We start from the raw sequence: 12,469 nt of genomic DNA on the forward strand, positions 1-12,469 counted from the left end.
CAGGCAAACAGTCATAAACTTTTCCCATGTTTCTTCTCTGAGGAACTAGGATTCCAGTCCTAGGATGAAGAATGGAAGCTATAGGAGGAGAGAAGAGATTGAAGAGTAGGGATGGGGGTTTGGTGTATTGCCTGTGATTCTAGCTGGAGGAGCCATGGCAGGAGTATTGGGATAAGGTGAAACAGGTGGTTGTGGAAATGTTGCTTCTCTTTCTCTTCTCTCCCTCAAGCCTGACCTACCTTCTGGGAAAGAATAAGGTCTAGTCTCAGAGAGCAGCTGATTGGAGGGATAAGCTAGGGAAATAGAGGATTGTGGATTAAAGGAGGGAAATACCAGCTGGTGCAAGCTGGAAAAGAGGGAATATTCTTTCTCAGTGGCCCCTCATATATAATAGATATGGATAGAGAATTGATGACCAAATGCATGCTGTCAAATGCATGCTGTCAGATATTCATTTTGCTTGGGAGAATTTTCTCGTTTAATAGCCATATTACTTGTCAATCACCAAGAACATTTTTTTGGCTATACTATTTGGCATGCTAAAAATAGTGCATTATATGAAATCCGTATCTTGAATGATAAGACAAAAATTAATATTTTCCTTTTTCTGAAAGTGTTCCTCTCTCGTAAACACAGTCTTTTAATAAAGTCATTTTGTAATCGTGTTTTCTACTGATTTTAGATTTCTTTCAAGAAAATAGAGAAGTAAGGTAGTGGATGAGATTGAGGTTTTGGCAGGAATAGCCATGGATTAGTCATTTTGGGGGCCAGGCAGTGGATACATGGTGGTTCATTTTATTATTTGTTTACTTTTTGAGTATTTGCAATCAATCAATTAAAAATTGAAAAACCATTCTGTGGTTATTTATGGTAGTGCAGATGATATTGTTGTTATATCATATTTGAAAATCTTGTTTTATTGAGTCTTGTTTTTATAACCACTGTGAAATTTTAAATTTGAAATGGTCTACTATAATTATAATCACTCTTTTAAGAAGACAGAATTGAGCTTTGTTTTGATTTGTAAAATAATATGAATGCCAATATGTTTTATTGTTCTTGATTTTACCTTATTCTGGTTTTTAACATTAATATGATAAATCATATACTCTCAGATCTTGCAGGCTGATCAAGTCTAGTGCTGAAAAGAATAATCTGTGAATTCCATTTTTAAAAATCCAGCTGATTAAATCAAATATTATGTTAAAATTTAAAGCAAGTAGCAAAATCAACTTATGAGTTAATAAATACAGTTTTTCTTTTATGTACACATTTGATTAATTTTAATTTTTCATGGAAGTGTGCTTTTCTCTTTTAATACTAAATTAGTACATGGAAAGGTGAAAGGCCCATTTTATATATGTAGAAAGTGGTATACCAAGCTGAATATTCCTCAGATTTTGAAAGCGTTTAAAATGTAGCCTCTTCTTTATCTGAGTTTAATGGATATATCTACAACACTGAAAATTTTGGAGTTGTAAGTTAAGAAGATGAAATACCTGTTTAGAAATTATAAATCACCTACAAACACTGTATCTAATACTCCTCTTAATATTCTAATATAAATCATGGTGGTATTTTATTTTATTTTGTTTGTTGTTTTTGTTTAGGGGATCCTAAGAAAAAACTCATATGTTCAGTGTGCAATAAAAAGTGTTCTTCAGCATCAAGCCTGCAGGAACATAGGAAGGTCAGTAAGATAAAGACTAATGCTCATCATAGTGTAAGATCTTTTAGTCATTTATAGCGTTGGCCATGAAAATTTTTAGCTGATTTTTATATTGTAAAGACAGAGTTTTGTCATTAATTTAACTACTAACATATTCTAAAATGCAAGACTGGGGGCTTCCCTGGTGGTGCAGTGGTTGAGAGTCCGCCTGCCGTTGCAGCAGGGAACACGGGTTCGTGCCCCAGTCCGGGAAGATCCCACATGCCGCGGAGCGGCTGGGCCCGTGAGCCATGGCCACTGAGCCTGCGCATCCGGAGCCTGTGCTCCGCAACGGGAGAGGCCACAACAGTGAGAGGCCCGCGTACCGCGAAAAAAAAAAAAAAAAAAAATGCAAGACTGATATGCAGAAGAGTGAACTCTCACAAAAGAATATTTTGAGTTGTTTATTATTGTTCAGAATTAGTAGAAATATTTCTCCAACACAATATTGTGTCTGACTGACACCTCATACTGGTTTCAAGCTTTCTCAGTAGCTGTTTGCTCAGGAAATACTATATATTTGAGGAAACCATATATTTTTGTGTATTTATAATATGCTCTGCAGTGACATTTAGCTTAAATTGATGCATATTATAGTTAAGTGTGGCAAAGCGAAGACAAAGAGCTGTATTATTTTGAAGAGCTAAAAATAATGTAGAAGAATGTCAGAGTGTGGTTAGCAGAAACGATTATGCAGTTGACCCTTGAACAACAGAGGTTTGAACTGTGCGGGTCCACTTATAGCAGATTTTTCCAGTAAATACATACTCCAGTACTACACGATCAGGGGTTGGTTGACGATGCAGATGCAGAGGGCCCACTGTAAAGTTACACAATTTTTCCACTGCAGGGAGAGGTTGGGGGGTGGGAGTGGGGTGCAGTGGGTCCAACCCCCCAACCCCCTTGTTGCTCAAGGACCAACTGTGTTAGGAGAAAATAAATTTAATACATTTTGCAATAAGCGTTAAATTTACTAAGTTGCTATTTTAATATGAAAGTTATCCTGAAAAGTAAATGACAGTTATTAACCCTAACAACATGAGCACTAGTTAATAGAATTTACAATGGAATAGAATTAAATTAAAATTTAGATTTTGTTCATAGTATGGCAGAGTCCAAAAATATATTTTATGTTATATTACAATAACAAAGATATAAATGATTATTTCCTGAGTTCATATATTATTTTTTCGGAATATCTAGGAGCATATAATATTGCCTTTTAGTCATTTAATACTAAAGAAGAGAGGAGATGGTACTAGTGAAAGTAAAATTTTACTTTTATTATGGTTTGTAAGTTGAATTTTGTCTCTTTGTGTGTCTCTGTATTCCAAAATAACTTGACAGGCCTTAAAATTCATATGATATTCAATGCTGTAGCTCCAAGCATGTGCTGTGGATTTAACCTGTAACATATAAGACAGTTGAATTGTTAAGATGTCTGAGGTTATATCCTACATGTTGAGTGATTATGATCCTTAGGGAGAAATAATGCAACAGCACTGGATAGGAGTGAAGACAGTGGATGTCACCTTCTTCTGTCCCTAACCCCCCATGTAACGTTGGGCCTGTGTTCTCTCATTTATAAAGTGTGACTTTGAACTGATCATTGTCTTTTAATTACTTCTCTTAAGTGCCATGAAACTACTTTTTTTTTCTTTTCAGTTTCCATGTGGTTATTTTATCAGATTGTTTAAAAATATGGAGTACTTCAAGAATTTGCATGTAATTCTTGTTCAGGGACCATGCTAATCTTCTCTGTATCATTCCAAATTTAGTGCAAGTGTTGCTGAAGCAAGCACTGAAGCTACTGTTTAAGGGGAGTTTTGCACAAAACTCCAGTCCAGATGCTGCTGCTTTTACATCTCTCTTCCTCCCTTCTCATCACCCTTAAGGTTTCTGAAGCAGAACCTAGTCTGAGACAAAAAGATTAAATCCAGTTGAATAAACATTAAAAAAAAATCCTCATACTTTTATAATTCTTTGATTTCCTTCCCTGATCTTAAGAAGTTGAAATTTAAGATATCTTACCAAATTTCAGATTTTCCCAAATAGACTATTTCAACAAAGTTGGTAGTGGGGCATATTTCTGAAAAGTGTTCTCTTTTCCATTTATTTTCTTCATAACATAAGAACTTTTCCCCCAGGGAATATCTTGGTAGATTTAAATCCTACCTGGTGGTGGTGGAATACAGCCATTCTGTTTCTGCAAATGTTAATAACTTAGTAGCTCAGTGCAGCTCTTCATTACAGCATTAATCCTCTGACTTAGCCTTTCTGAATCCACAGGCAGCTTTTATTGACTCCATTTTTGACTATTCTTATAGATGGATATGTCTAATGTCTAATAGAGTTTGGTTGTAGTATTTCACCTTGCCAGTAGATGGTGCTGTATGAATAGGTCAAATTTATATTATAGTCTAGAACAGTGTCTTACATTACTATGTACTGCCCTATATTACAATAAGATATATTATGATCCTTCCTGAAAATTACTTAATTTGGGACCTCAAATGATAAGTTATTACCATCCATGTCAATTTAATAAGCTGGACGTTTTACAAAAGGTGCTTTACTTAGCATTAGGCATTAATTAGTGTCATTTTCACTTTAAGTCTGATGGTTTATTAAACTTTTTAGGAGTTCTGAGAATAGCTTTGGATTGAATTTTCCACTATAAATAAGATAGTCTATACAAAAATGCTTTCATGTATAGTAAATATTCTATTTTATAATTTTGATAATATCAATTTAATTCACCCTTTAAAAATGTTTCATGGGGCTTCCCTGGTGGCGCAGTGGTTGAGAGTCCGCCTGCTGATGCAGGGGACAGGGGTTCGTGCCCCGGTCCGGGAAGATCCCACATGCCGCGGAGTGGCTAGGCCCGTGAGCCATGGCCGGTGAGCCTGCACGTCCGGAGCCTGTGCTCCGCAACAGGAGAGGCCACAACAGTGAGAGGCCCGCGTACCGCAAAAAATAAATAAATAAATAAATAAAATAATAATGTTTCCTGTTTCAGAAGCCATGAGAGTTAAGTGAACAAATATGAGTATATTTTGCAGTAATTTATTTAACAGCTGCCATTTTTATATGGGTAAATAATTTAAAATTTGTATATACTAATTAAAATTTAACATTAAAAATGAAAATAAATGTTTTCATTTATGTATGTCTCAGAAGGCACATCATCATTTTTTAGAGTAGCTTATTATAAAAGATATATGTTACAGAGTTTAAGAATATAAATCTGTTCTTATTATCTTTAAATAAACATTACACCTCATATAATTGCTGTGAGGGTCTTTGATGATTGAAGATGTTGCCTTTAAAATTTCTTAGGCTGAAAGTTTTCCTGCTGTACTATGTGGTACTTGCCTTCCGAGTACTTGTGCGGATCTCACACTGTTTTCTGAGGAACCATAGAACTCTCTGGACCCTATATATCCCCTGATCAAGATTAGAAGCCACTGCATGTAAGCAGGGGAATAAGTCAGATTCTAGTGGAATGATGTCTTTCTGCTCTGTCTTCTTTGTTTACCTTTTCTCTGTTACTCCCAGCTGAGTTTACTGACTCGGGAAGAATCAGACCTGACAGAAGCAGAAGGCAGGTTGGCAGCCTCAGACCTGTCATGTGGCTGGACATAGGCTTAAGGCACAGACTGCAGACCAGGGATCTGTGAGCCTTGCCCCAGCTTCCGTTTCCCTTCCTGGTGCCGTCTTTTCACCATTCCTGCCTTGAGTTCTTCTGTGGTCACTTAGATCAGGGGAGCCGTTTACCAGTCCTCCACTCTACTCATTGCTGTACCAGTTCAGGGTCTTCTGCCTTGACTTTCAGTCTGTAGTGGCCTTAGATATCCTGCAAGGATAACCACAGTATCTTGGCTTCCTGCAGAAGGACCTTTGCTTGTCTGGGGTTTAGTTTTGTGAGCACTACCTTTAATGAGGTTGAAACAAAAACAGGACCTCACCAAAACAATTTTTGAATCTTCAGCAAAACAGTATGATGCTCTTATTCATCGGTATGATCAACATTTCTAATATCAGGCTTCTTGCAACACATTCCTCTTAGAACTTTGTACATTGTTACTGATAATAAACTAAGCTTCTGCTTTTCATACCGCCTATTCAATTTCTCTGATTTAGTGTCTGGGAGGGAAAGAACTAAATTTAATATTAAACTGTAATATTTATTTAGCCAGTTGTTTGCTAAAGTTATGTTCCTCCCCCTTATTATAATTTTTAAATAAAACTAATAAAGGTTTTTATTGTGGTCCTCCTATCCTGTGAGAATTTTGCGTTGAGCTAAATGCTTTTCAGAATCATATATCTCCTTGTCTTTAACATTAATTAATGTGTTGTTCTGTACTACATATATTTAAGTTTAAAGTAGTGTTGACTACTGTAAAGGGAATATTTTTACTGGCAAGTTACATATTTCCAAGTCTAAATTTGTGCATAACAGAGACTTAATATATACTAGGTATAAGTTTTTACAGAGAGTATAAATTTATTATGCACTTTAAAAATAGGTCAGCTGTTTTTTAATGATATGTTTCTACTAGGTAACATGTTCATTGCATTTTCAATTTATGTAGGATAGTGTGAACAAATTAGGGCTGAATTATAATATATAGTTTGGATATTGCAGTAGCAACTGTCCACATGTTTATACTTTTACTTGAGCTCTATACAGTTTTTGGCTTTGATAGTTGACTTAACTGTCAATTTAACCTTTTGCAGATTCATGAGATATTTGATTGTCAAGAATGTATGAAGAAATTCATTTCAGCTAATCAGCTAAAACGTCATATGATCACCCACTCAGGTAAAATACATATTTTTCCATTTGTATTGAAATCACTACAAAAGATTCACCTCGTCATTTTCAGGAGCTCTGAGAGTGGTAATCAGGAGACCTGGTTATTAGTTCCAGTTTGGCCATTGACCGTAAGCAAGTTTTAGTAATAGGTCTGTTACACAGACTTAGAAAAATTCAGCTCTGAAAATAACTTTGCTTTATGAAGTCTCTTTTCTAGAGTTTAGAATGTCTGTACTTTGAGACCATTTAAGTCAGAATGTTTTTGAATAGCTACTTTATTTGGAGACAGATATAGATATTTTGGCAAATGAAAATGGAAGATCAAAAATGGTGGATCGAAAATAGAAGATCTGGTGGCCTTCAGATATGCTTTGTTTGAAAAAGTTGTCAACATTACATGAATATTGTATAAATGTGGATTTTACCCAACAACCTAAGTGTGTAGTTTCTGCTGAGAATTGGAAGCCCGGCCTGTGTGGGGTCTGTTGGCCCAGCAGGAGGCAGGTCTGTCCTTTACCTTCATCACTGTCAGGCCACTCACCCTTTGCATTCGGAGTTGTGACCCTGACTTGAACTCATACCAATCAGCAGATTTTTCATCTGGAAGTAGGATTTCTTCCTTGAATTTAAACTTCATCTTTATATCTAAGCTACTTTATACATTTAGTTTGCAAATAGGTCACTAAAAGAACAAACTGATGTTTCTTTTGTGGATAGGCTCACATATCTAACAGATGGATTGGGTAATAGATTGTTTCAGTTGTTTGGATCATGTTTTAGTTGACTTATCCATAAGAAGTAATACAAGGTAAGGCTGTTTTCCTTTTTATCCTTTACCTTTATATAGATATGAGATTGTCTCCACTCATTTTTCACAGAAAAACGACCCTATAATTGTGAGATTTGTAATAAATCTTTCAAGAGGCTCGATCAAGTGGGTGCTCACAAAGTAATACACAGTGAAGATAAACCTTACAAATGCAAGCTTTGTGGAAAGGGATTTGCCCACAGAAATGTTTACAAGAATCACAAGAAGGTAAAAGTTTATTAATATTGTTATAAATATATGTATTTTTGCTGATTTCCTGATATAATTACCAATTGTTTACCTTCAAAGAAGTTTTTGGATATCCGAGTCATGCTGTACATATGAAATAATTGGAGAAGATCTTGCTTTTGTTTTCTAACCACTCACTCGGGCCATAACCCCTGTGGCCTTATTTCCTATCTGTATTCTTTACTGACACTATTCTCCTCACAAGCAGAGTGTCATCCAGTGTTTTCCAGTGTTGCAGTAACTGCAAAGTCTTCTCTTCCTTCTTTCTATAAAGTTTGACACTCTTGCTCATGTTACCTTTTGGAAATCCTCTTCATCTATGGCACCATTTTAGTGACTCTGCTAGGTCTTCTGCCAGTTTCTCTGAATGTTGCTTTGTTCTCTGAACCCTCCCCCAGGGGGTTATCCTGGCTGCTTTGACTGTAGTAGGCCTCTTCTATGTTCTCAATGTCAGCTATATCCATGAATTCTGGTACAAACTCTGTACTGATGATTTCCAAGTGATTTATTTTGTTAATCCCAGCTCTCAGACACACATTTGCCACTGCTTGTTTGATACATAACTGGGCACTTTTTGACCTAATGAATTTAGCACGCTCCAGATAACTTCACTTTTGGAAGTTTCTGTTAATTTCTGTTAAGGACAAAAGCATCTAATTATCCCTGTGTCTTTCTTTAATATTAGCCCCTTTTTAGAATTAGAAGCTAATTCTTCAAGATTGTACCCTCTGCGTTGCCTTATCACCGTCACAATCATCCATTGCTTTACCATTTCCACATCCTGATCATGGCTCATCTTTATCACTTTAATACCCATCTCATTCAGCTTCTTGTTACTTATCACTTCCCACTTATTCAGCTGACTAGATAAATCATCCCAAAGCACAACTCTATCACTCTTGTACTCTAATATTATAAGTAGATTTCCAGCACCTATTAATATATGATGCTTTACCCTGTCACTCGGAGTTCTCTACACCATGACCTCAGCTTCCTTTTCCAGCTTTGTATCCTCCTATTTTCTGCAAGAGACATATCAAAAACAACTCAGCGTGACCTCTCTAACTTCTCCCCTCCCTCCTTTCTAGCAGGACTCTCTTCAAGTTACAGTCTCTTAGTTTCGTCTATTGATTTTTGTTTGCATTTCCTACACTTTACTCAAGTTCTTGTATCAGAAAGTTAGTTTTACCTAATCTACTTTGTGTAGGTAATAAATAATGTTTGAATTGAATTCAGAAAATGTGTGCAAAGATATTCATTGTCTTAGAAGTGTATGTTTAAATTTGTGATGTGATAAATATTTGCTTATTGATTTTGGTATATTGTAGGATGCTATTAAACAACATATATATAAGGTATTTTCAAATAACTTGTTACCTTTTTATTTGCAATATTCCATTGGAATTATAGTTATTTCAGTATTTATTGGGACTTTACAAACACATCATTTTATCTCTTTAAATCATTTAAGAAGTTATGATATCAGTTTCAGCTTCAGTCTAAAAAGAAAAGAAAAGGCAGATTTACGAAAGAATAAACAGGATTGATTGATGGTGTACCAAATCATCTCTGCCTAATTTCTTGCTGATCGCCCTTATGTTTAACTCAAGCATTATATGTTCAGAGGCAGGACCACATTCATTACTGCTGCATTGGAATTACATGCCTATAAAAAATTATCTGGCTAGTTTCCTGCTAAGTCTCTGGAACCCTCTTGCTACTTTCTTTGATGAAACTGATCTACCCACATTTATGAGTTTTTCACAGTTTGACTTATGTTATATGCCATATGGGAATTTGACACAGGATCTTTGCACCATCTCTCATACCTTTAATCATAAATCATATGAAAGTAATAATGATGCCTTGGGAAGGATAGAAACAACGATGCCTGTAATTTCCAAAGTGGAAAGCACATTCAATCCTTCTGCTGTGGACAGTTGTGCTTCTCACTGTGTTATGATCCTAGTGTGTATTTGGTATGGTTACATGAAAATGTTTAAAATATTTTCCAAGAGTTATGGTGAAAAAAGCAAATCAACTTTTTCTTCCTTCATTATTCATTAGTGGCCAGTTCCAAACCTAAAAAGTAAGCATATGCAAGGAAAGCAGAAAAAAACCACTAAAAGTCAGACCCATCTTCATCATGTTGCATGACCAAAGGCTGTTATTTTAAATAAATTATTCTTTGGGGTTTTTGATTATGTAACTTGTGCATTTCTATTATAGTTATTTGGTTTATTTTGTGGTCAATTCTTTTAACATTTAAATTTGAAAAGGAAATATTTTTGTTGTGATTGGCAATAGGGCATGAAATATATATATATATATTTTTGCGATACGTGGGCCTCTCACTGTTCTGGCTTCTCCGTTGCGGAGCACAGGCTCCGGACGCGCAGGCTCAGCGGCCGTGGCTCACGGGCCCAGCCGCTCCACGGCATGTGGGATCTTCCTGGACCGGGGCACGAACCCATGTCCCTTGCATCGGCAGGCAGACTCTCAACCACTGCGCCACCAGGGAAGCCCCTAGGGTGTGAAATTTTGAAGGAGTGATTTCTGTTTCTTTTTTTTTTTTTTTTTTTTTTTTTTTTTGCGGTATGCGGGCCTCTCACTGTTGTGGCCTCTCCCGTTGCGGGGCACAGGCTCCGGATGCGCAGGCCCAGCAGCCATGGCTCACGGGCCCAGCCGCTCCGCGGCATATGGGATCCTCCCAGACCGGGGCACGAACCCGTATCCCCTGCATCGGCAGGCGGACTCTCAACCACTGCGCCACCAGGGAGGCCCGATTTCTGTTTCTTAAACGTAATTACTTGTTTTGTCATCTTGCCAGTTATACAAGCTCAATAGGTCAAAATTAGTTTTTCTTTTCCCTAATCCTTTCTGACAGTCATTTAACCTGATTCATAGTTGTATTTTTTAGGATCTAGTTAAATAAAGATTGCTTATCTGGATCCACCTATATTCTGTGATCCTTTAAATCACAATTGGACAGACATTTCAGAACCGCAGGAAACAGAAATTAGTTAATTAGTCTTCACCCTCCATTTTGTTCCCTGTCAGATTTAAAGCGAAGCCAAACTGAGATGTGTATAGTGCTCTCCTCCTCCTGTGATGGGTGTGATGTCTAGATGGACTGAGCCATCTTGGATCCTGGAGCTGGCACTACTTGCTTGATGATGGGAATGAGTACAGAGAGGTTTTGTCCTGATTAAGTCATAAACAAGCTCCTGGGGGAAAGAGCTGTGTCTGTTCAAATAAGAGACCTTTTTTCCTGACCTTTATATAACCTTCAAGGGATGAACATGAGAAGCCGATGAGGAACTCTGGTCATAACCTCTCCTAGGATAATTCCATTGGGTGTCCTCTACTAACACCTCATCCAGTGATTTCCAAATTCTGGGCCATGACCACTTTTTGGGTCTTGAAATAATTTACTGGGTCATGAATAGAATAGAATAGAACAGAACAGAATAGAAGAGACTATAATAAAAAATACAATAGAAAATATGAGAGTAAGGATCATTTAATGAAATAATACACATGTGTGCGTGTCTGCATGTATGTGTTAGATTTTGATATAAAAATTATCTTTTTGGTCATGATCAAACAGTTTGAAAGACACTGCAGGTCAGACTTTGTGCAGGTGAGATTTTATTAGACCTTAAAGAAAAGGACAGGTCTCTCTATAAAGAAATCAGGGATTAGGTTCTAAAACCATAATATACGGCATAAATTGTATGTAATAAAAAAAATCTTTGGCAATCTCTAAGAAAGGTGCCAAGTTGTAGATTGAAAGACAGTGGCTCAATAATTCCATCACAACCACTTTTTCCTTCAACTTTGCATCAGATTTCTCTTCTTCAGGTGGGTTGTAGGTGAAGTAGTGTGTGGTTCATTTAAGGTGTTACATGTCCAGAATTGCCTATTTTTGTGTTCTAGAAGCACATTCACAAGGATGAGATGCTCACACTAAGAGGTGCATGCATGTAGGAATTGAACCTGACAGAGGAAAGTAACAGATACAGATGTTTCTCTGAAGCTCATTTAGTTAATGGCAAATTGCTTACCCCGTTTCAGTTATTTTTCTTAGGTGGATGATGGGATGGCATCATACAGTTTCTAATGTAAGCACCTTATTTCTGGTACTAGACAGTAAACTTTGAAGATAGATGCTGTACTTTAATTCATGGCACCTATTGACCACATTGTGCTTTGAATGTAGCAGACATTTTCTGAATGAATAAAAATTCATGAAAAAATTATCCCAAATAAATGATTTAATGTTCTTAGTTAAATGGTAGTTATAATACGAGGAGTAATTTCTCTAAATCTGTATTTGCAATATGCATTGAAGCATTTTTCCCTTTCTGAGCACTCTCTTTCTTGACTTTATGAGCATATTAGTGATCTAGTGATACACTAAAAAATCATTGTTGTATTCCTTCTGCACTGGGTTTATCAGCCTGAGATATCTAAGAACTCTTTAAACCTTTCATTTGAAGACACTGCACTGTTCTAATTTTCTGAACCCTTTCCTGGCTCTGAGTTAGATATTTCACATGTAGCTCACTTATTCACAAATCAGTGATGGCCCTTTGTCCCCTGAGAAACTTTAATAGAAGAGCCTGCCTCCCAGCTTGCTTCTACTTCCTCCACTCCCCCAACCCCCAGCTGATGATTGAAGAGCCATCAACTAAAGACTATGCCTTGGTGTTTCCCTGAACCACAGCATTGCTGTTGCTCTTCAGAGCTTTCTTCACCCCGGTTCCTGTGGGCACAGGGCCTTGCCTTCCAGATCTCTAGCCTCTGACTCTTGCCTTTGCCTTAAAGGTTCAGACTGGCTCTTACCTCCAGAACACTGCCTTTGTTGTTTGCTCTTTACCAG

At 36.9% G+C, this 12,469-nt stretch overlaps 1 protein-coding gene across 3 annotated transcripts in view; it reads left to right on the forward strand.

Moving 5' to 3' along the window:
• PRDM5 (PR/SET domain 5) overlaps positions 1–12,469 on the forward strand; it is a 221,318-nt gene that overhangs the window by 114,230 nt on the left and 94,619 nt on the right. For all 3 annotated transcript variants that reach the window (XM_082609872.1, XM_082609873.1, XM_082609874.1), the window contains 3 exons: positions 1,611–1,690; positions 6,449–6,533; positions 7,406–7,563. In XM_082609872.1, the coding sequence (XP_082465998.1) occupies positions 1,611–1,690; positions 6,449–6,533; positions 7,406–7,563 (323 nt within the window). The remainder of the gene's footprint in view (positions 1–1,610; positions 1,691–6,448; positions 6,534–7,405; positions 7,564–12,469) is intronic.

Source organism: Mesoplodon mirus (assembly GCF_964341445.2).
Source record: "Mesoplodon mirus genome assembly, chromosome: 2".
In the NCBI taxonomy this organism is placed as follows: Eukaryota; Metazoa; Chordata; class Mammalia; order Artiodactyla; family Ziphiidae; genus Mesoplodon; species Mesoplodon mirus.